Source organism: Prosopis cineraria, unplaced genomic scaffold, assembly GCF_029017545.1.
Source record: "Prosopis cineraria cultivar Desert tree isolate PC_DT_omini unplaced genomic scaffold, ASM2901754v1 PC12, whole genome shotgun sequence".
Classification (NCBI taxonomy): Eukaryota; Viridiplantae; Streptophyta; class Magnoliopsida; order Fabales; family Fabaceae; genus Prosopis; species Prosopis cineraria.
This window is the reverse complement of record NW_026555343.1, coordinates 25532450-25557612: the sequence shown is the minus strand read 5'-3', so window position 1 is coordinate 25557612 and position 25163 is coordinate 25532450. Positions and strand designations below refer to the sequence as shown.

The 25163-nt window shown below is 37.6% G+C and overlaps 1 protein-coding gene across 6 annotated transcripts in view; it reads left to right on the top strand.

The window, feature by feature from the left end:
* Window positions 1–204: 204 nt before the first annotated feature.
* The window catches only part of LOC129289583 (phosphatidate cytidylyltransferase 4, chloroplastic), a 36799-nt gene continuing 11840 nt past the window's right edge, over window positions 205–25163 (top strand). For 3 of the 6 annotated variants that reach the window (XR_008588172.1, XR_008588171.1, XM_054926372.1), the window contains exons 1-6: window positions 208–736; window positions 1454–1722; window positions 8045–8235; window positions 8403–8527; window positions 15170–15303; window positions 16043–16158. Coding sequence is in view for 4 of the 6 variants with exons in the window: in XM_054926372.1 (XP_054782347.1) it covers window positions 452–736; window positions 1454–1722; window positions 8045–8235; window positions 8403–8527; window positions 15170–15303; window positions 16043–16158 (1120 nt within the window). In the remaining 2 variants the exon portion in view is untranslated. Of the gene's footprint in view, window positions 737–1453; window positions 1723–8044; window positions 8236–8402; window positions 8528–15169; window positions 15304–16042; window positions 16159–25163 lie in introns of all 6 variants that reach the window. The other 3 variants (XM_054926374.1, XM_054926375.1, XM_054926376.1) reach the window with 3 other exon arrangements.

The window sequence follows — 25163 nt, the reverse complement described above, 5'->3', positions numbered from 1 at the left end:
GATTGAAAATATAATTGAAAATAGTAAAGAATAAATTGATTAAAAATTTTATAGTAAAATTAATATACTTGTAATATAATATATAATGTATACAAGACAGTTTATTGAGCTCATAAACTAGACGTTAAAAAATAATTAAATAAATTTAATTAAGGTGGTTAAATTGAATTTGACCCCCTAGATGTGTGCGAGTTTTCAGGTCAAAAAAAAAAAAAAAACCCTCTCCTTCGTCCTCTCCCAGATGTTGAATCAAGTAATAGTCTCCACAAAGGAAAACCCATCCCAGTCAGAACGGAAGAGTGCGTATTAACCTCAATTCAAGTTCCATTTTGGGATTTTGTGAATCCGAGGACTTTGGGGATCATCTCTGCAAATGGCTCCAATCTATCCAAGCGCCAATTGACCTTATCCTCGTCGCTTCCGCCGTACGGGAAGACGCTCCCCTTTTCCCATGGCAACGATGTCGTATTTGGATGTTGATAGGTTCAAGCTCCCCCCTCTTTCTCTGCCACCGCTCTGCACTTGTCCTTGCCGTCCCATTTCGTCCCAATCCCTAATTATCCATCGCCGTTGCTCCAGGCTCAGCCAAATCCGTCTCGTGTTCTCGAGACGCAAAGCCGTGCTTCGGGTTAGTCAAAACGGCCTCTTGCCTCACCGGCGAGTCATCACAGCTGTAGCTCAAGCCGAGCCCGACCGGCTTGATGAAGGGAATGCGGAAAAGGTGCTTGGGTATACGGTATTGATGAATTGTGGTTCCGTGTCGTCTGTGCTTTTGTTTGTGGGTATTGGTTTAGTGCTACGTTTGGCTGAAGTGGGCCGGTGGTATAAGGAGATAAGTTGAATTCGGCATTGTCGTTGCTTTTAGTGAGTGAAAGTGGATGAAATTTAATTGTGGTAGTAAATTGAAGATGACAATTTGAAGAACTGAATTTGGTTACTTGATGGTGATATGATAATCCATTGTTTATCGTTTTGAACCTAAAATAGGAGTAACTGAATGGGATGCTAAGGCATGCGTTTTTAGAAAAAATGGTCTCTGTCTTTACTGCGCTAAGGAGTCAGTTCGGATAATTGGATGAACTAGTGAGTTCGTATGAAGTTAATGTTCATCTAGGGTGCCACTTTGCCTGCCAAGTTATTGCGAGAATTACACTTAAATCCACCACAACCCAATTAAATACCACAAGGTCCATTGATATTTTGCGATGCTGAGTTGTCAATGGATCTTGTGGGACCTAAACATAATTCTCCTTTAAGTTATTTACATTTTAACTAAAAAAGTTAAATTACTCGTGCTATCTCTCATTTCGCTGAACAAAGATTTGTATTTGTTTTATTCTGTTGATGAAGATATAGAGTGATGAATTTTTATGTTCATTTTGATTCAATTTAATAGAATGTAGTTACTGAAGGGTTGTTTATGGGAAGTTAATCCAAGTCTTTGCCATTGCAGGAAGATGTAATCTTGGAATCTCAGCAGAAAGTTAGTCAGTTGAAAAACAGAATTATTTTTGGACTTGGCATTGGGGTAGCCGCTGGTGGTGTTGTCTTGGCTGGAGGATGGGTTTTCACAGTAGCCTTTGCAGCTGTTGTCTTTGCTGGTGCCCGTGAATATTTTGAGTTGGTTCGTAGTCGTGGAATTACTGAAGGAATGACCCCTCCTCCTCGCTATGTGTCACGAGTTTGCTCCATCATCTGTGCCCTAATGCCTATGTTTATCATGTAAGATTTATTATTTTGCTTTACTTTCTAATTCTATGCTAGCCTCTTTGCTCATCTATATTACATTTTGCTTTTTTGCGGACAGTACGTATTTATCAATGGAAGTTTGGTGTTGTTTTGAGCAGTCAAATGCAATTTATTATCTCTGAATCTTAGTTTGCTAATCTTATTGGAAATGGGCACCTAAAATATTTTTCATACGACACATTAGTTGGTGCATTTCGTAAGCTACATGATTAATGGAAATAAACTTAGGAGGGGAGGCTACCTTCCCCTCTAGGATGTTAAAAGTAGACGTGGGCTCCGTCCTTCCCCCACCCACCCCTTGCTTGAAATAAGATGAAAGAAAGAACCTTTTGCTAATAGTTGTTAGCCCATTTATTTTTACATATGATAAAACATTTAGATTCAGAAGAAGAAAAATAAATCTTACAATTTCCATGTAAAGTCTATTTGTGCATATTTGTGTGCTGCAAGTAAAGTTAATGCTATCAACAGCCAATGTAAAAATTTGTTGAATCTATCATGAACATGGACAATAGACGTTATAATGTTAATGCTAGGTCGTTGCCCGTAAGTAACGCGCTGCATGGCTCGAGTACAGTGATAAGTGAGTTAGAGCCGCTGCATCGGCGCCCGGATGTAGTGTTAAATGAGCAAGGGCTACCGCGTCATTCTGGACGCACGCGGCTAAAGAAGTTAGTCCATAAGAGCAAAATTAGATTTGGTACTTGGAATGTTGGGACATTAAATTGTAAATCTGTAGAGGTTGTAGGGGTTATGATTCAAAGGAAAATCAATATCCTTTGCTTGCAAGAAACAAAATGGCGTGGAGAAGAAGCTAAGGATATTCAAGGTTTCAAACTTTGGTATACAGGAAAAGTAAGTGCACGCGATGGAGTAGGCATCATTATAGATAAGGAGTGGAAGAAGAACGTTGTAAAAGTTAGCAGAATTGGAGACAGAATTATTTCTTTAAAAATGATAATTGGACGTGAGACTGTTAATATTGTTAGCGCTTATGCGCCGCAAGTCGGGACAGAAGCCAGTCTTAAGGAATTATTTTGGGAGGATCTGGAGGGGTTGATTCGACACATACCACAGAGTGAAAAGATTTTTATTGGAGGAGACTTTAATGGGCATGTCGGGAGGGAAGCTGGTCAGTATGCGAGGGTGCATGGTGGTTTTGGTTTTGGAGAGCTAAACAATGAAGGACAAACTCTTCTTGATTTCTCATTGGCGTATGATTTTAAGATTGCCAACACTTGTTTCAAGAAGAGAGATGAGCATCTCATCACTTACAAAAGTGGAGCCTCAAGGTCGCAGATTGATTTTCTTTTGGTTAGGAACACGGATAGAAAACTTTGTAAAAATTGTAAGGTGATCCCCGGAGATGCTGTAATGACACAACATAGGGTCCTAGTCCTTGATGTGTGTATTATGAGTAAAATTCAAAAACGTCGACAAGTAGTAACACCAAGGATTAGGTGGTGGCAATTAAAAGGTGAGAAGCAAGATATTTTCAAGCGAAATCTTTTGGATAAAGGAATTTGGGATTCTCAGGGAAGTGCTAACATCATATGGGAGGATATGGCTAAAAAGATACGGGAGGTTGCAAAAGTAGTTTTGGGAGAATCGAAAGGTTCTGGTCCGAGAGATAAAGAGTCTTGGTGGTGGAATAATAGTGTACAGGACAAAATCAAGTATAAGAAGAACTGTTTTAAAGCCATACATTTGTGTAACAATGAGGAAAATTGGGAGAGGTACCGTATGGCTAAGAAGGAAACTAAGAGAGCTGTGGGTGAAGCTCGTTCTAAAGCTTTTGAAGAATTTTATAAGAACCTTGAGACGAAGGAAGGAGAGCAAAATATTTATAAGATTGCCAAGAGTAGGGAAAGAAAATCAAGAGATCTAGAACAGGTAAGGTGTATTGAGGATGAAGAGGGAAGAATTTTAGTTACAGATGATGAAATTAAAAATAGATGGGAGACTTATTTTTCTAAACTTTTCAATGATGGAGAGGATTCATCTAGTAACTTGGAGGATTTAGTAACTGGTGAAGGAGAACAAAATTTGTCATTCTATCGAAAAATACGTGATAAGGAGGTAAAGGAAGCTCTTAAGAAAATGGCAAATGGTAGAGCCAACGGACCTGATTGTATATCTATCGAAGCATGGAAATGTTTAGGTGAAGAAGGGGTGAGATGGTTAACTAAGTTATTTAATGTGATTTTACGGTCCAAGAAAATGCCTGATGAGTGGAGGAGAAGTACATTAATTCCTATTTATAAAAATAAAGGAGATATTCAGAATTGTACTAACTATAGAGGGATTAAACTCATGAGCCACACAATGAAATTGTGGGAGAAAGTAATTGAGCACAGGTTGAGATTGGAGACAAGTATTTCTGAGAATCAATTTGGTTTTATGCCAGGTAGATCAACTACAGAGACGATTTATCTACTAAGGGGATTAATGGAAAAGTATCGTTGTAAAGATAAAGATCTACACATGGTTTTTATTGATTTGGAAAAAGCTTATGATCGTATACCAAGAGAAGTGCTTTGGAAAGCGTTGGAAAAAAAGGGAGTACGGATTGCTTATATTAAAGCCATACAAGATATGTATAAGGGGGTAAAAACTAGTATAAGAACGCCTAGTGGTCAAACAAAGGATTTTCCTATAAAGATTGGACTATATCAGGGATCATCTCTGAGTCCTTATTCGTTCAACTTGATTTTAAATGTTTTGACGGAACATATTCAAGAGGAAATCCCGAAATGTATGCTTTTCGCGGATGATATAGTTCTTATAGCAGAGACAAGAGAAGAGGTTAATTGCAAACTTGAGTTATGGAGGAGGACATTGGAGTCGAAAGGTTTTCGTCTGAGTAGAAGTAAGACGGAATATTTATATTGTAAATTTGGTAAAGGACTATTCGAAAATAATTTGGAAGTGAAATTAGGAGATCAAATTATACCTCAAGTGGAAAAGTTTAGATATTTGGGAGCCATTATTCAAAATGATGGCGAAATCAGTGGAGATATTTCACATAGAATTCAAGCTGGGTGGTTTAATTGAAGAAAAGCTAAAGGAGTTATTTGTGACCGTAAGGTGCCTAATAAACTTAAAGGAAAGTTTTATCGTACTGCTATCAGACCGGCAATGTTATATAGTAGTGAATGCTGGGCTCTAACGGGACAGCAAGAGCATAAAGTTGGAGTAGCAGAGATGAGAATGTTACGATGGATGTGCGGACATACACGTAAAGATAAAATTCGAAATGAGCACATACGTGAAAAAGTGAGGGTGGCACCTATTGAGGAAAAAATGATAGAAAATCGGTTGAGATGGTTTGGGCATGTACAAAGAAGACCAAGGGAGGCACCAGTGAGAAGAGTGGAACATATAACTTTGAGTCCGGTTAAGAGAGGTAGAGGAAGGCCTAAGAGAACACTCTTGGAAGTTGTTGAACGTGATCTCTTAATTAATAATATTTCTAAAAGCTTGATAAATGATAGAGCACAATGGCGTCTTGCAATCCATGTAGCCGACCCCACCTAGTGGGATAAAGGCTTGTTGTTGTTGTTGTGTGCTGCAAGTGTGACTGGGTAAGCAAATTTTTCATCGAAACCCGAAGCTTTGATAAATGTGTCAGAAATTGACGGGAGTTTTGAGAACTATAACTTCATACTTACTTCATTTTAATGTAACCAGACTATGGGTCTTCTGCTTCGCGGAGTTTGAAGTGAGCTTCATTGCTTATTGCCTACAAATAGTGAGGCTTTCTCTAGATTTTATATTATAAATTGATGATATTGATTATTATATTATGATGATAGCTAGGGATGGATGACTGTGTGATGTAAAACACAAACACTCACGCTCACACTGATTTAAATAGAAAAGGAAAAGTGAGATGAGACAAAAACAGAGAGTGGTAGGGAGAGGGACGAGAACAGGGTAATGGGGGAAGAGATGAGGAAGGACAGAACAAAGAGGGAGGAAGAACTGGGAGGGGTAGGACGCAGACTGGAGGGAGAGAGTTTTCAGAATATATCAAATAGCTTGAGTGAAGGCCAGTAAAACCTATCTTCGACTAATGCCATTGTCTTATTAACCACGAAATGACCAGCTAAACCTCCAGCGTGTAACTCCCATATAAGAAAATCTCGCATAGAAGTACATGGGATGCACAGCTTGCTTCCACGAAAGAGATGACCGTCTTTAAGGATGAAATCAACATGCTCATGACGATTACTGCTGTGAACTTCTTGGTGTATTATCCCAAAATCTGGACATGAAGCATAGTCTTCCTTCAAGTTTTCAAAACCAACAACACTAACGCTCATAGTGTGCAACAAGTTGATCTGACAGCTCAGGGCGTCAGCCACAATATTTTCTGTTCCTGAATGATACTTGACCACAAAAGTGAATCCCTGAATATACTCAACCCATTTAGCATGTTTAGCATTTAAGTGCTGCTGAGAGTTGATAAACCTAAACGCCTGATGATCAGAGTAAAGAACAAATTGTTGCGGAAGAAGATAGTACTTCCAATGCTCAAGGGATCTCACAATCGCATAAAATTCCTTATCATAAGTGGAGTACTTTTGTTTGGCATCATTGAGCTTTTCGCTGAAGAAAGTCACAGGGTGACCTTCTTGGCTTAGTACACCTCCAATTCTTGTCCCAGACGCATCACAAGCAACTTCGAAACACTTTGTAAAATCAGTTAAAGACAAGACTGGAGCTTGAGAAAGCTTCTTCTTAATATCTTGGAAAGCCACGGAAGCTGTAGATGTCCACTGAAACTTGTCTTGTTTTAAGCAATCAGTGATAGGAGCCATAATGGTACTGAAGTTTCTAATGGAGCGTCTATAGAAAGAAGCAAGGCCATGAAAATTCCGTACTTCATGGAGAGATTGTGGCTCAGGCCATTCTCGAATGGCTTGGACTTTTTCAGGGTCAGTTGCTAAACCCCTTTCAGAAACTATGAAACCCAGGAAGATGACTTGATTTTGAAGAAATAAACACTTAGGCAAGTTAACATAAAACTGTTCTTGACGCAAGGTGAGAAAAATTAACTCGAGATGTTCCAAATGTTCTTCTTTTGACTTGTTAAAAACTAGTATGTCATCAAAGTATACCACCAAAAATTTTCCCAGGTATGAGCGAAGGAGGTGAGTCATTACTCTCATGAATGTACTTGGGGCATTTGATAACCCAAAGGGCATAACAAGCCATTCAAACAACCCATTTTGCGTTTTAAAAGCAGTCTTCCACTCATCTTCAGGTGAATCCTGATCTAATGATAACCACTTCTAAGGTCAATATTTGAAAACCAACTAGATCCAGACACTAAATCAAGCATGTCATCAAGTCTAGGAATGGGAAACCTATACTTGATGGTGATCTTGTTGATGGCTCTGCTGTCTACACACATTCTTCAAGAGCCGTCTTTCTTTAAGGTTAAAAGAGCAGGTACTGCACAAGGACTCATACTATGCTGGATGTAACCCCTTTCTAACAATCCATTGACTTGTCGGTTAAGCTCTGCCCTATCTTTAGGGTTCATCCTGTAGTGCGGTAGATTGGGGAGTTGTGAACTTGGAATGAAATCAATTGCATGTTGGATATCTCTCATTGGTGATAATTCAGATGGAAGCTCATCTGGAATGATATCCCGGAATTGTTGTAAGAGCTGTTGCACCTCTTCTGGCATTTCTGAAGTAGTAGCAATTCGTTGCGAGATCTTGGATACTAAAATAAACACAATTGTACTCTCTCTGCTTTCTTGTACAAATTGTTTTTCTGTCAGAAGATGCAAGTTGTGGGTCTTGGGTTTTGTGCTTTTTGATTTACTTGAGTATTTGCTTTCATTGTCAGGCTTAGCAGGACGTAATAGGATTGTCTTGCCTCCATGCTTAAATGTATAGGTATTCTCATGACCATGATTGATAACATTGTGGTCATAAAGCCACGATCGTCTTGGATGATGAATGAATATTAGAGATGATATTTTGATTGTTCTCTCTCTCCCTACGTTCTGATTCATTCTCTCTTTCTCCCCCTCTCTGTTCTCTATTTCCATCTCTGTTTCTGCTGTTTCTGCTGTATCTCCCTCTTCCAGCTCTGTTCAAATCAATATGAGTGTGTGCGTGTGTGTCTTTTTCAAATTCTGATGCATATATTGTTTAATGGATGTACATGGATAAGCTTGCTTTAACTTCTTATGAAACATATTAGCTCATCTGCTACTTTACGTTTGAAAAACTGATAGCTATTGGTTTATTTATTAGTGTTTCTAATTTATTTCTAGGTATCGTGGTCATATTGATGTTTCTGTGACTTCTGCTGCTTTTGTTGTGGCTATGGCATTACTGCTACAAAGAGGAAACCCTCGTTTTGCACAGCTAAGTAGTGCCATCTTTGGGCTGTTCTATTGCGGCTATCTTCCTTGCTTTTGGGTGAAGCTTCGGTGTGGTTTAGCAGCTCCAGCTTTGAACACAAGTAATTAGCTTCTTCATCTCTAATTAGGAAAAGTTTATTTATGCTGTTATGTAAGTTTGCAAAATTTATTCTGTTCATCTCTGGTCAGTTATTTATGTTCAGAATTGCCCTCCTCCCTACTGCATCTTTTATGGCGCCTGTGTTGTAACTAGACTAAATCCTGGTAGGAATAGGTGCAACATGGCCTTTTTTTCTTGGTGGTCAAGCCCATTGGACAGTTGGTCTCGTAGCAACTTTGATTTCTATAAGTAGCATAATTGCTGCTGATACATTTGCTTTTCTTGGAGGCAAGGTAAACTAGGCTTTTCAATCTGCTGCTTCAAATTTCTGCTGCAATTATCATTTGTTTTCAGATGTGATATTCACATTTGATAATATGCCAACCCTTGTCATTTCTACATCCTTGCTTCCTATGAATTCATTGACACTGGACAGGAGAAGCTGTATCCATGTCTCACACCTTTTCAACACTAATATATTAGACATGATATGACACTCCAAAACACACATGTATACTTTAGATTTTCTTGTTTAGCTGTGTCCTTTTCAATGTTCTTGCTTCTCACCTTTTTTTTTTTTAATTTCTCATTTCTTTTATCATTGATGAAGACAATAAGAGAGGAAAAATGGTAGGTGCTCAATTTAACCAAAAGGAAATAGGACAAATAAATCTATTATGATGATGATATAGAATAAGGATCTCGTTCTATATTTTTTTCAATAGCCACACTCAAGAGAATCTCCAAAGGGTTTAAAAGATTGTTTTATTGATGAGATGATCTACTAGCTTCTAAGTTGTTAGTCATATTTATAATGCTCAATATAATCTAAAATAATAAATAAAATTTAGATAACTAGATAATTAAATAAAACTACATAAAATCTCCTAGAATCTAAATTGCTGAATAAAATCTAAATAGATAAAATAATGAATCTAAATAAAATCTAAAGAACTAAATAGCTAAATAAAATTTGAAGAAATATCTAAATAAAAAACTAAATAAAATACTGAAACAAATAATAATGAAATCAATCCTAATTTATCTTCTGACGCTTCCTTCTTGAATAAGTCTTTACAGGAATTTTATTTGGAATCTTATCATTACCTCCCCTTGAAAACTCAACTTGTCCTCAAGTTGAAAAGAGGGAACTTGAGCATGCAAGAGATCATAATCCTCCTAGTGTGCCTCTTCCATAGGTTGCTTGTGCCATTCCACTAATAGTTCAAGCAAGTTGTGATGAGTCTATCAATGATCTATGATTCGGTGAGGCCTCACATATAACTCAAAATCAATTGATAGTGGTAAGGAAGCTGGTGTAAGTGACGGATCCATCCCATGAGCCTGGTGCAAGAAAGATACATGGAAAATAGGGTGAATATAGGCATCTGTTGGAAGTTCCAATTCATAAGCTACATTTCCAATCTGTCAAAGAATCTTGTAGGGGCCAAAGAAGCGAGGTGATAATTTTTCAAACTTTTGCTTGGTAAGTGATTGTTGGTGAAAAGGTTGTTCTCATAGCCACATAACATCGCTCGCAACATATTCGACTTCCCTCCAATGCTCGTTAGCATAAGCCTTCATTCAGTCCTGAGCCTTGTGTAGATCATCCTTCAGAAGTTAGAGCATTGCATCCTTGGTCTCTAGATGATCTTCCAAATCAGCTACAGGTGTTTCTCCTTTCACATAAAGAAGCAGGGGAGGAGGGTCTCTCTTGTATACCATCTTGAAAGGAGAAAGGTTGGTTGAAGTATGATGACTTGTGTTGTATGAGTATTCAGCCTAATAAAGAAACTTGTGCCTAGACTTGGGATGCTTATGTGCAAAGCATCGCAAATAGGCTTCAAGACTGCAGTTGACCACCTTGTTTGACCATCTATTTGAGGATGGTAAGTAGTACTCATCTTTAACTTGGTCTGGTTTAATCGGAATAATTCTTGCCGAAAGGGGCCAAAGAAGCAAGGTGATAATTTTTCAAACTTTTGCTTGGTAAGTGATTATTGGCGAAAAGGCTGTTCCTGTAGCCACACAACATTGCCATAACATACTCGACTTCTTTCCAATGCTTGTCAACATAAACCTTCGTTCAGTGTTGAGCCTTGTGCAGATCATCCTTTAGAAGTGGAGCACTGCATCCTTGGTCTCTAGATGATCTTCCAAATCAGCTACAGGTGTTTCTCCTTTCACATAAGGAAGCAGGGGAGGAGGATCTCTCCTGTATACCAGCTTGAAAGGAGAATGGTTGGTTGAAGTACGATGACTTGTGTTGCATGAGTATTCAGCCTTACAAAGAAACTTGTGCCTAGACTTGGGTTGCTTATGTGCAAAACGTCGCAGATAGGCTTCAAGACTACAATTGACCACCTTTATTTGACCATCTATTTGAGAATGATAAGCAGTACTCATCTTCAACTTGGTCTGGCTTAATCGGAATAATTCTTGCCAATAGAAGCTTATGAAAATAGGGTCCTTATTGGAGATGATTGAGCGAGGCACCCCGTGTAGTCGGATAATTTCCTCACAAAAGATTGTGGCAACCTTCTTTATAGTGTAAGGATGCATAAGAGCAAGAAAATGGGCATACTTACTCAACAATCTACCACTACCAAGATGACCTTAAAACCACCAGACTTTGGAAGACCGGTGATAAAATCAGGTGAGATGTCTTCCCAAATCTGAGAGGGTACAGGTAAGGGTTGTAGAAGTCTTGGTGGTACCAGAGTTTGATACTTATTTTGCTGACAAGTGGCACAATGTCTCATGTATGCCTTCATCTACTTTTATTGTAGGCCAATAAAAATTCTCAGGAAGATGCTTAAATATTTCAAGAAAACTTCCGTGCCCCTTAATAGTATTAGAGTGGCCTTCTGTTAGTAACTTTGGTCGCAATTGTGATGAATAAAGAATGACTACTCTATGATCATGGGAAAGTTTTTGATTAACTAGGTGGAATCTAGGTTGAGATGATGGATTTTTTGGCAAATCTTGCATTATTTCATTAGTGAAGGGATCTAATGCCAATTTAGAGGAGAGGTCATGCAGCTCGGAAGTGAAAGGGATTGCCAATTGAAAAAAGCTGCATGTTGTGGTCGTCTTGACAATGCATCGACCCCTTATTTTCCACCCTGGCTTGTGGATGATGGTAAAATTAAATGGTAAGAGCTTGATGATCAACATCTATTAAGTATTAGTGGTGATATGTTGTAATAAATGTAGAAGGCTAGAGTGATCTGTTTTGACAAAGAAATGCCTCTCGAGGAGGTGATGGCACCATTTTTGTATCGCAAGAACTAACGTTAGTAGTTCATGATTGTAAGTGGACTTGAAGAGGTTAGAGAAAGAAAATCCTTTATTGAAGTAAGCAATAGGGTGTTTACTTTGCATAAGGATAGCTCCAATTCCTTTAGTCGAAGCATCACATTCAATTGTAAATTCCTCCTTAAAATTGGGTAGCTGTAAGATTGGGGCCATCATTAGTGCGAGCTTAAGGCAATTAAAGGCCTTATGAGCTTGGTTGGACTATAAAAAGGCATCCTTCTTCGTCAATTTAATTAGTTTTCGTGCAACGATCCCAAAATTCTTTACAAAACGCTGGTAGCATCTTGTAAGGCCCAGAAAACCATGCAACTCCTTCACATTTTTAGGAACAGGCCATTCTTGTACTGCCTCCACCTTTTCAGCCTCAACTTCAACTCCTTGGGGAGAAATTTTGTGCCCCAAAAAGGGAACTTGTGGCCTCCTAATAAAGCATCTTTTTCAAATTAACACAAAACACATTTTCTTGCAAGGCCTTTAAACTATGTGCAAGTGGTCCTGGTGTCGTTGAAAAGAGGAACTATATACCAAGATTTTATCAAAAAATACCAATACAAATTTCCTTAAGTAGGGATGAAATAAGTCATTCATGGCGGCTTGAAAAGTAGCTGGGGCATTAGTTAAGCTGAAAGGCATTATTGTGAATTCATAGTGCCCTGAATGAGTGTGAAATGCAATTTTATGGATATCCTTTGGTAACATTTGAATTTGGTAGTATTCAGAACGAAGATCAAGTTTTGAAGAATTGACAGCCCCATGTAATTCATCTAATAACTTATCAATGTTAGGAGTTGGATATTTATCTAGAATTGTAAGGCTATTCAATTTTTGGTGGTCTACTTAGAAGTGCCATGAACTCATCTTTCTTTGTAACTAATAAAACTGGGCTTGCAAATGGATTGGAATTGGATTGGATATACCCCTTTGCTAGCAGTTCTTCTACTTGCTTCTCAGTTTTTGCTTTTTGACAGTGTGGGTACCCATATGGTTGTAGGTTAGGAGGATTTGTCCTTGGTAGCAAAGGAATGGTATGTTAGTGGTTTCTGAATGGAGGCAAACTAGGGGGTTCTTCAAAAACGGAGGGAAATTCTTCAAGTAGTGGTTTCGGATTGAAATATTGGAATGGGTCAGATTAAGTAGAAGCATCTATTTGTTGCATTGAATTGAATTAAGCACCTTTCATGTTATTAGGGACTCCTTGAAGCTTATAACTCTTGCCATTTAGCAAGAAAATTGTAAAAAGTTGATTCCAATTGGCCTGCACCATATTAAGGGATGCTAGCCATTTAATATCGAGAATTAAATTGGTCCCTTCTAGAGTGAAGGGGTAAAAATCTTCCTTAATGGTCAATCCTATTAGTTCCACTTCTGTATTTTTGCAAATTCGGTCGCATCGCACAATACTACTGTCACCAATTTGAACTCCGAAGGTAGGAATAGATTGGGTAGGGAGATGAAGTTCCTGGACTAATGCATCAGAAATAAAATCATGTGTGGACCCACTATCCACTAATAATAATACTTGTCGAGAACATAACATGCCATAGAGTTTCATTGCTGACCCCGAATTACTACTCAAGATGGCATTAAGAGAAATTTCGGCACCTTCAAGCTTTGTTTGTATGAGTTCGGCATCTTCAAGAGGGGGAATGATCTCCTTGCCTTCTTCTATGACTTCCGTTAACAAAAAAGAGCCCTTGCATCGATGCCCAGGCCTAAAGTTTTCACCATAATGGAAGCATAATCCTTTATCTCTCTCCTTCTTTGGTGTTTAGCATCCATAGAAGTTGTGCTTGCTGGTGTGAGGGAAGCTGGGGGTGACGCCGCTTACAAAGGGACCATGTATGCTTTAGGGCTTGCTTGAGGGTGGGAATCTAGCAGATGGTTTCTGTGCCTGACTCGAATCACGTGTGACTGAGGAGGTTGTATTAGAGAATCGGGTTGGGTTTGAGTCCATGAGAGAGCATCTTCCCTTCAAATTCTAGAGCAATGGTGAGCGCACGATATTCACTGCTGGGTTTATGAATTCGAATGTTAGAATGGGGCTCTTCCTTCAACTCGCTGAGAAAGACACTAAGAAGACAATGTTTAGGCCAATTTTTTACTCTAGTTGAATGTTGTGCAAATTCTTGCTGTTAGTCTTGCCTGGTCTTGCCTGCCTGATGTTGCATAAATGTTTGTCTAGATTTTGGTATTCTGGAGGCCCATAGTTGTCTTGCAAAGCCTTCACTTACTCTCCCCAATACAGCAAGGTGCATTTTGAATTTAACTATAAGAACAAATCCAAGGCATCTCCATCTAAAGACATTGAAGCTATATCAACTTTTGATTCTTCCAGTGTGGTAATATCAAAAATATTTTTCAGCTTTAAGAATCCATCCTTTAGGGTCTCCTTCATTGAATTTAGGAAATTCAATTTTGGGTTGAGTGGCCCTAGCCCTCTTTTGTGGTAGTAATCTAATTCCTCTTCGTTTTCTTCATCCCAGTGATGGTGTCTTTGTTAGCTTTTTGGATTTCTTCTATTTCTTTGCATTGTAGAAGCTTCTAAGGCCTCTACTTTTTCTTGTAGTAAGTCAAGCTTCTCCAGTTTTAAAGCAATAAGTGCTAGATCGTGCGCAAGTGGGTTATGATTTTTGGGTGGAATGTTGGATGAATTGTCAGGAAGGTTGGTTTTTTGGCCAGTATGTGTAGTAACCATGGCTTTGATGCCAAATTGGTAGGTGCTCAATTTAACAAAAAAGAAATTAGACGAATAAATATATTAAGATGATATATAACAATGATTTTGTTATATATTTTTTTCAATAGCTACGCTCAAGAGAATCTCTAAAGGGTTTACAAGACTGTTTTATTGATAAGATGATCTGCTAGCTTCTAAGTTGCTGGTCATATTTATAATGCTAAATATTCTAAAATAATGAATAAAATCTAGATAACTAGAGAATTAAATAAAACTAAATAAAATCTCCTAGAATCTAAAATATTGAATAAATTTAAAGAACTAAATGGCTAAATAAAATCTAAAGAAATATTCAAATAAAAAACTAAATAAAATACTGAATCAAATAATAATGAAATGAATCCTGGTTTATCTTCCGACGCTTTCTTTTTGAATAAGTCTTTACAAGAATTCTATTTGGAATCTTATCAAAAAAGCTTTGACTGCTTGCCTACTCCCATAAAGAGTGCATAAATTGGGATATGTAGCCACAACAGATTAAATACAAGATAACATAATATAAAAAACAAACCTTTAGTGTTGCAGTTTGCATGGCATGGTGGTTGATGAGGATGCTAAGTTGGACTTTACCTTCAGGGCAATGCCTTTTAGGCTTGATGCCATGAAAACCAAAATTGAGAGAGTGATCTTGTGTGAGATTGAGAGAGGGAGGGAGGGAGGGAGGGAATCTCTATTCTTAATATTGGTAAAAGCACGATATCCATATTATAGAGAAGATAGTTGTGGCCTACTCCTAATAGGAGACAGCTATGTGTCATAACAGTATTCTATCTAGCGGTGATCCATGTGATATGCTGAGGCAGCAGAAAATGGATGGTAGAATATTCATTTTTCATATCTCTGGTCTTTGATTATGAGATTCATGCTAACCTCCATGCAGACATTTGGCAGGACTCCACTTACTAGTATAAGCCCCAAAAAGACATGGGAGGGAACTATTGTAGGCTTCTGTGGGTGCATACTTACTTCTGTCATATTGTCGAAAGTTTTCAGCTGGCCAACAACATTGTTCAGGTACTCTTCCTGCCCTGAATTTAATTTCAGTGTTATGGGCATGTTCTCATTTTATGTATTTGGTTAATTAAATTTATGAGTTGGAATTTACTTAGCTTTGTTCTTTTTTAAGAAAAAAAGGAACGTTGAACTTGCACAAAGCTTATATAATTGCACTTATGATTGATTGTAGTATAGGGCACGACAACTAACTTCTTATTTGCTGATTGTTACCGTTTCAGACTAATTGGTGGTTTTTTATTTAAACGTATTTGCATCAAACTTAATAGAATTGTTTCTTTAATAATTTCAGTCATAGATTTCCTGGCAACATGATGTCCAGGAAAATTAATTGTGATTACCTTCTCACGGTCCTATTCTTTTAAATAGAAAATATGGATCTTCCTTTGGCATCCAGGCACCATGACAGTAAGTGGAGATCTGCAGCAAGAGCATATCAATCAATCATATTATTGATGATTCTTGCTTTCTTAATAGTTGGTTATTTTTGCTTAATAACCTGCATGTTTAGTGTATATTACTGATAGCATAAATGGTTGTCATGCACCTTTCTGTTGCCAACACTTGTTTTAAGATATTGAAGTGCGTAATGAGTTTTATCATTTCAGTAATAGCCGTGTCAACAAGTAAATGGCCTTACAGTACAAGATTATTATTCACATGTTTTTTATGGAATCTTTTATATCCTGTGGATGTGGACATGCATTGACACTCATGATACCATGGTTTTTCCCCCCAGTGCAATGGCTTTTGGTGTTCTGAATTTCTTTGGATCTGTATTTGGCGACCTTACTGAATCTATGATTAAACGTGATGCGGGTGTTAAAGACTCTGGATCCCTAATACCTGGTCATGGTAATAACATTTTCCTTGCATATATTCTTGTCATGAACTTTAAATTCCTATATATTTCTCCAAATTTTTGTTTCAATAAGAGGGAAGAAACTGAGGAGGAGAATAAAAAGTCCTCATTTACTAAGGCAATGAAATAAAATTTAGCAAGAAACCGTAGGGTATTTAAATGCTCCCCAATTTCTGTACCAACCTGTCAAGGTGAGTGCCCTTGAGGAATCCATGGGATGAGTGCAGCAGAGAGATATTAAAGACAACACTATGTGATGAGTTATCAAAAGACACAGCTTTTATCCTCAAAAACACAAGCATTATGCTTGAAACAAGCAAGGATTTATTTAGATCATGCCAGACTTGAAATATTTCCAAATCTGGTTCATATCATCATCCCTATAATCTTGCTGATTTATTAACGCTTCAAGATGGAGAGTTGGTATTAATCATTCCCATCTTGCACCCAAGTTTTTCTATTCTTACTCTTGGCAGGGCCTCAGTAAATATTTCTACCACTTGTGTCCTTGTTGGCATGTAGATTAATTCAATAACTCCAGTATTAATGTTTTCCTTGATAAAAGTGACTGATGATCTCAGTATGTCTAGTTCAATCATGTTGAACTAGGTTCTTTGCAATACTTAGGGTTCCCATGCTACCACATTGTCTTTTTATAGGTCTATTACATCTGACTTGAAATTTGCTCAAGTCAAATCCCTTCACAAGTTTCGACCGTCAATGCTTGATATTCGGCTTTTGCACTGTTTCAAGCCACAATACCTAATACCTGACCTTCAGTCTATTATGGATCCCACCAAGTATGGCGTGAACTACCTAAGCAAGAACTTTTGAAGGGTAAACAACTAGAGCCAATGCTACATAAAAATTTTTCATTAATGAAAGACGTAAATCCATTATGAAAATAAAATATATGCATCTTGGATGAAATGATTGTTGCTATCAACCCCAATAACAAATAATTGGTTTAACTAAATACAACAACAATGGCAATAATGACAAATTTTATTCCACTAAGTGAGGTTGGTTACAAGAATCACATAATACCATTGAACTATATCAATTATCAATGACCAATTCTTAGACATATTATTCATTGACAGATCTCATTCGATAACTTCCTTAAGTGTCCTTCTTGGCCTTTATCTAACTTTCTTTATAGGGCTAAAAACCACATGCTTAACCCTCCTCATTGGCACCTTGATAGGCCATTTTTGCACATAATTGAACAACCTTAAAAGATTTTCGACCATGTCTCTTCAATGGATGTCCTGCCAACTTTTCCTTGTATACAGTCATTGCGAATATTATCTTTCCTTGTGTGACTACACATCCATTTCAACACCCTCATCTTTGGTATCACAATTTTTTTTGGTTGTTTTTCCTTCTATGTAAACATTCACTACCATGTAACATCACTAGCTGTACAATAATTCAATAAAACTTCCCTTTAAAGCTTAGTAGGTACTTTGAAATTACAATTACTCTTGATGTCTTTCTCCATTTCAACCACCCAAGTTGCATTTATGTGTAATATCCTCATCAATTTTATCTTCATTTTGTATTATCGATCTCAGATAGTTGAACTTTGACACTTATGTTGTGGTTTGATCTCCAATTTCGCCTTCAAATCAATTCTAACTTACTTTTTGTCAAACTTGCAACATATATATTCTGTTTTATTTCTACTTAGGCAGAAACCCTTTGATTCCAAATTCTACCTTTAAAGAACATTCTTCTACTAGGTGCATTTTGATAGGTAAGAATGTGTGGGACTGACAAGAACTAGAGAGGTATAGTGAAATATGGGAGAAGAACAGTGAAGTTAGGTTAGAAGCAGAGAGAAATGAGAGAGATTTAGGTGGAGAGATTGAGAGAATTTGAGGAACATAAGGAGTACTGCTTATTTGATCACCGAAGATAAGATTACAACTCAAATGCTTTAGTATATATAGGCTTACGTCATTCCCTCCCAATGGCTATATTTTCACTAATCAACTGTTTAAATGAAACACACATGAAACATGCATAACCGACCCATAAAACTATAACTAATCATGTCATAATTATAAATCTTTAACAACACCCCCTCAAAAAGATCCTTGCCCTCAAGGATCAGTGGTAACAAATTGGGGAAATTTTTGCTGGAATTGATGCAACACCATCCAAGACGCTTCTTCATCCGGCAATTGCTTCCACTTAATCAAAATTTCAGTAACAATCCTCCCTCTCTTTGGACCAATCCTCTTCTGTAAAATACATTCAGGTCCTAAAGCTGGTGGTATTTTTGGCCAATCAAGGGTTGGATGCCTTTGCTTCACCTTAGGTTCAGGACATAGCTTTAATAGAAACACATGAAAGGTTGGATGTATTCTAGATTCAAGTGGCAATTCTAATTTGTAAGCCACTGCACCAACTCTGTCAATAATCTTGTTGGGACCAAAATACCGTGGAGCCAATTTTTGAGTGCTTCTAGCAGCTGAAGAAATTTGCCTATATCTAGCTTGAGAAAAACCCACTAACCAATAGCAAACTCACAATCCGTCCTATGTGAATCAGCCTTCTGTTTGATCAAATTGGTTGCCTGATGAAGGTGATGCTTTAAAACATTCTGATGCAACCCTCTACTCTATTAAGCTTAAAAATAAGCAAAACCAGAAAATACACTGTAAATGTAACTAACAATTACTATTGCTGAACAAAGAGTGGGATTACAATCAAAATAAAGACTGAAACTCCACTGAGATGGCAATTATAGAGCATGAAACAACATAAACTATACCCTCTGAGTAGCAACACGAACACTGGTCTCTCATAAATACAAACTGAAGTAGAAAGATAAAATGATGAAGAAAAGATGATCTTCTCCACCCCTAATCTGGCATTCGAGAGGCCAGAACTCTCCTCACTTGACCACAATTCTCCAATAGTCCCTTCTCATCCCTCATCACAGAAGTACATATTTAAAGAGTCAAGAAGTAGTCATTACCCCTACTGACACTACCCATATCCTAGGCTACACCTAACCTGACTTTTCTTTTATCATTTGAATCTTGCAGTTATAAACCTTCAAATAAACCTCTTGATCACTGATCTTAGTCTTCTCTAAATCACCTCCCTGCCTAGATTGTCTAGTGTAAGCCTTAGGAAATGATAGGAAAATCTTTTGGGAATCACCAGCTCTATCACATTCATTACAGCTTCTCTTGTTGAAAAAGACTTGTCTAAAACATCCAAATCAGAATTATGAGACAAATAAGGACAATGAGTAGGGGCTTTTTGACCATACAAAAGTTCATGTGGTGTTGCTTTAGTAGCTGTAAGAAATGTGGTGTTGTACCATTATTCAGCTTGCGAAACCCACTTGGTCCAATCCTTTGGTTGCTCCCAACACATGCACCTCAAATAAGTCTCCAAACATCTGTTTAAAACTTCTGATTGCCCATCCATTTAAGGTGATAGGCTGTAGAAAGTTGTTGTTTGACCCCTAAAATATGTGAAAATTCTTTCCAAAAAGAACTCACAAAGATTGGATCATGGTTACTAATTATTTCAGCAGGAGCACCATGAAGTTTGTAAATAAGAAGCAGAATAAAGATGAGTAAGAGGTATATAATGGGCATACTTACTCATTCTATCAATTACTACCCAAATTGTATCCTTACTATGAGATTTAGGAAGTCCTTCAATAAAATCCATAGTAATACTTTCCTATACTCGACTTGGAATGGGAAGAGGTTGCAATAGTCGAGGAGGAGCAATAGCCTCATACTTAGAGCGAGTACAAGTATCACACTGTTTAATAAAATATGTTACATCATTGATCATTTTTTTCCACCAAAATAATGCTTTGATCCTGTGATAAGTGGCTTGAATCCCTGAATGCCCTCCTTGAGAACTAGAGTGCAGCCATTCTAAAATCTGCTGCCTTAAGATAGCATCATTTCCTATCACCAACTTCCCTTTTCTTCTCAACAAATCTCCATCCCAAGAAAAATGCCCCCACACACCATTATTTTCTTGAGTTTTCTTATGAATTCCTGTAATCACAGCATCACTCTCCCAACTTCCCTTGATTTTGTCCGGTAACTCAGGGGAACAGGTGTCTAAAACCATTTGCATCAGCTGCTGTTTAGGTATTCTAGAAAGAGCATCAGCTACTGAATTATCATTCCCCTTTTTATATCGTATCTCATTCAAATCCAACTAATTTTACAACCCAAAACTTCTGAAATGAGGTCTTTAATTGCTGTCCGAGCAAAAATTTCTGACTTTGTTGGTCAGACCTGATTGTAAATTGCTTCCTTTCAAGATATTGATGCCAATGAAGCACAGCTAGGACCACAACTATTAACTCCTTTTCATATATAGAAAGTTGCTCGTGTCTTTCAGCTAACCCCTTACTAAAATATGCAATTGGCTGACCTTCTGGCATTAGAAGAGCCCCCACTCCTACTCCACAAGCATCAGCTTCAACTATGAATTGCTTGGAAAAATCTGGACTGGTGAGTGTGGGTGCAGAAATAAGGACTTTGAGTTTAGTAAAAACTGCAGCAGCTACGTTTGACCACTCAAATCCATTCTTCTTAAGTAAGAGAGTTAGTGGTTTGGTTAAGACTCCATATCCCTTGATGAATCTTCTATAATATCCAGGCAGCCTCAAAAAAGCCCTCAATTGCTTAATAGTTATAGGTTCAGGCCATTCAGCCACTGCTTGAACTTTCTTGGGATTTGTTCGGACTTGACCACCACTAATTAAGTGACCTAAATACTCAACTTCACTTGCTGCCAAAGAACATTTGCTTTTTTTTATAAAACAATTGATACCGTCTCAAAACAGAAAACACTTCTTTGAGGTGCTGCACATGATCATTGAGGTTAGAACTATAAATTTATATTTAAAAAAAAAAAAAACTGACACAAACTTCCTCAAATAAGGACAAAATATACTGTTCATAGCCCGTTGGAAAGTTGCTGGAGCATTAGCTAGGCCAAATGACATAACTAACCATTCATAATGCCCATTGTGTGTTTTAAAAGTAGTGTTTGAAACATCTTGAGGCACCATTTTGACCTGATGATAACCTACCCTCAAGTCCAACTTTGTAAACCGTTTGGCAACACTTAACTCATCAAAGAGGTCTTCCACCAAAGGAATGGGGTATTGGTTCTTCATTGTTTTTTATTCAATTCCCTACAGTGGATGCACATCCTCTAGGTACCATCCCTCTTGTTAACTAACACAATTGGAGTAGAAAATGGACTGGAACTCTCTTGTATGACCCTTTTTTGTAGTAATTCTCCTACTAATCCTTCAATAATGTCTTTTTGAGCCGAGGGATATCTGTAAGGCTTCAAATTTATGGGATTGGTGCTTTCTTGAAGGACAATAGAGTGATCATGCCCCTCACGAAAAGGTGGTAACCCTTTGGGTTCTTCAAAAAGATCAGAAAACCCTTGCAAAGTAGAAGAAATCTCCTCTGGAATTTCTGTTGAGGTCTGTACTGAAAAAATTTCCATCTTCTTGAGTCCCTTGGGTATTACTTTCAGTAAAATACTTGATTAGTGCAAAAATCCTTAATTTCCAACATCTTTGGATACACTACTTGTAGGGTATTAGGAGTAGCCTGAAGTTTGCACAATTTCCCTTCAAGCCAAAAAATCATAGTTAGTGATTCATAATTCTAAAAAGCATTTTTAATACTTTTGAGTCATTCAAGCCCAAGTACTAAATCATAGGTATGGAGTTCAAGAATTCCAAAATCAGAAGTAAACTTTAAGCCCTGCATTTGCCATTTAAAACCCCTTCGGATGCCATGGACCTTGAGCTTCCTTCCCCTAGCCACTTCCACCCATGATTCATCAGTCCTGTCAGGCCGCCATCCTAGCTTTGTTGCCACATAAAATCCAAAAAATCATGGGTGTTGCCATTATCAATAAGAATCTGGAGTTTTTTCTTGCCACAGTAGCCAGTAAGTCTCATGGACAAAGCACCATCTACCCTATTAATGGCATGAAGAGAAATAAATGGTTTAGCTTTCTCTTATTCAGCCTCACTATTTTCCTCAATCTGAGTAACCTCTTCCTGGGTCTTTTGAACTTCAATAAAATGAACTTGTAGCTTTTCTCTTTGTGGACATTTGTGGTCTCGGGAAAATTTCTCATGACAATAAAAGCACAAATTTTTGCTTCCATTCTCAGCCTCATTTTCCACAGAAAGGGTTTTTAGGAGGTTACAATTCGATTTTTGATTAAAAAATGCATTCTTTTGAGGAAAAGATGCTGACTTCCCTTTGGCATGGGACCCATTGCCTATTAGTGCGTTTTTGTAAGAACTCCATGTGCTCTAGGTTGAAGTTTGTGTGGCAGATGCTATGGATGCTACATATCCTCCTCCTTTACTCTGGATCTTCTTTTCACTTTGCCTTTGAATCATTATTTCTTGTCTTCCAACTAGCTTTCGAGCTTCTCTTAGGGTTCGAGGCTTGAATAGCCCAACTGGACCCTCGTACTCGTCTCGCAGCCCAAACAGATATATGTCGACAAGATGCTCCTTTGATTGTTGAAGTTTACAAGCAATCATGTCGAATTCATCATTATAGTTGGCTAGTGATTAACGATGCCTTAGGTAGACAAAGTCACTCATCAAAGTCTTGTGCACAGGCCCAATGTGATCCTTGATCTCTTCTGAATACTCATCCCATGTTGGTCGCATACCATCCCAAGATTTTTCGTATGCCTGATGTCACTGGAAGGCTTTGGGATCAAGATGCATTCTAGCAATTTTGATCTTAGATGCTTCTGGTGTTTCGTTGAGTTCAAAGTAACACTCGCATTTCAAGATCCAGCCAACTGCATCTTCCCTTGTAAACTTTGGGAACTCCATTTTCATGAATTGGGTAGGTCTCCTATACTCTCTTTGCTCATAGCCGTCTCTTCGTCTTTGCTATTCGTGTTCATGATGTCGATCAAGATGCAAGCCGTTTCGAGGATTTCTTTCCTGCTCGTTATCTCGTTCTCACACCAGTAATTGAAGTTGTTGAGAAATTCCGTCTACTAATTCGGTGAAAGCTTCAATGTTGCCATTGTTTTCTTCAATCTTGACCAAGCAATCTTCCATTCTTTGACTTTTTTGCTTGATTTGATTTCACGTCTTGACCATATACTGTAAATGAAGATGAAGAGGATAAGCTGAGGAGCATATGCTCTGATGCCACTGATAGGTAAGAATGTTTTGGACTGATAGGAATTAGAGAGGTATAGGGAAATGAGAGAAGAACGGTGAAGGTAGGTAGAAGCAGAGAGAAATGAGAGAGATTTAGGAGAAGAGATTGAGAGAATTTTGAGGAACATAAGGAGTACTCCTTATTTGATCACTGAGGATAAGATTACAACTTAAATGCTTTAGTATATATAGGCTTAACTCATTCCCTCCCAAATGGCTGTATTTTCACTAACCAACTGTTTAAATGAAACATGCATAACTGATCCATAAAATTGTAACTAATCATGTCATAATTATAAATCTATAACACATTTTGAGGGATCTTATAATGTCATGGGATGCCTCCAGTTGCTCCTCACAAGGCTTATTCATATACTGACTAGTGACATCTATTGGAAGACAACTGTCAAGGAATAAGAGACAAGTAATGAGTTTGCCTACTTTGTTGATGAGGGTGCTTTCTTCCATAAACTTGTGCTTGTAATTTGTTTCCATAGGAGTTTTGATAGGCTTGCAGCTAAGAAATCATGTTTTAGTGTGGAGATCAATAGTATATTTTTGTTGAGACACCAAGATGCCTTTAGATGATCTTGCTACTTCCCTTTCTAAAAAGCATCTCAAAAGTTTGAGATCTGTCATTTGAAAATTGTTGGCAAGAGTTTTCTTCAAGTTTGTTATTTCTTTTGTTTAGCTTCTTGTGATGATGATGTCATCTACATTCATAGTGAGCAATTTCTCCTTTGGACAAAGTTGAATACTTCATCATGTATGAGTATTGAGATACAACTGTTTATATAGACATCAGAGGAAAAGACAATAGAATAAAGCCTAATAACTATTAATTAATGCTTTATAATAATAACGCCTATTTACATAATCTTCTCACATTCTCCCTTAAGTTGGATCATAGATATTAATCAAGTTCAATTTGCTTATACAATTCTCAAAGCTAGGCTTAAGCAGCCCTTTTGTTAATGCATATGTAGCTTGAAAATTTGTAGGTAGATAAGTTAGACATATGATTCCTTCTTTCACTTTTTCTTTGGTGAAATGACTATTTACCTTCACATGTTTGGATCTTTCATGTTGAATAGGATTTAAGGCCATGCTTATAGCAGGCTTGTTGTCACAATAGAGCGTCAGAGGTAAATCCACTTTGACTTTTATCACATCCAAGATTTGTCTCTGCCATAGCTCTTCCATTATCCCTTAGCCAATGCCCTTAATTTGGATTCAGTATTGCTCTTAGACACAACTCTTTGCTTTTAACTCTTCCATGTAACTAGATTTTCCTATACAAAAGTAGGAAGAAGTTGATCTTCGATCGGGATAGGTTCCTCCCCAATCTACATTTGTGTACACTTTTATGGAAGAAGGAGAAGTTTACATCATCAGTCTCATATTTTGTGGTAAAGATCCATTTACAGCTAACAATTTTCTTGCTTCGTGGCCTTTCACTAATATCTATTGTTCCATTCTCTAAATCTCTCTTTTCCTTCATGACTACATTGTTCCATTTTGGTATTTCTACATAGAATTCAAGTTGGGTGGTTTAATTGGAGAAAAGCTAAAGGAGTTATTTGCGATCGTAAGGTGCCTAATAAACTTAAAGGAAAGTTTTGTCGTACTGCTATCAGACCGGCAATGTTATATAGTAGTGAATGCTGGGCTCTAACAGGACAGCAAGAGCATAAAGTTGGAGTAGCAGAGATGAGAATGTTACGATGGATGTGCGGACATACACGTAAAGATAAAATTCGAAATGAGCACGTA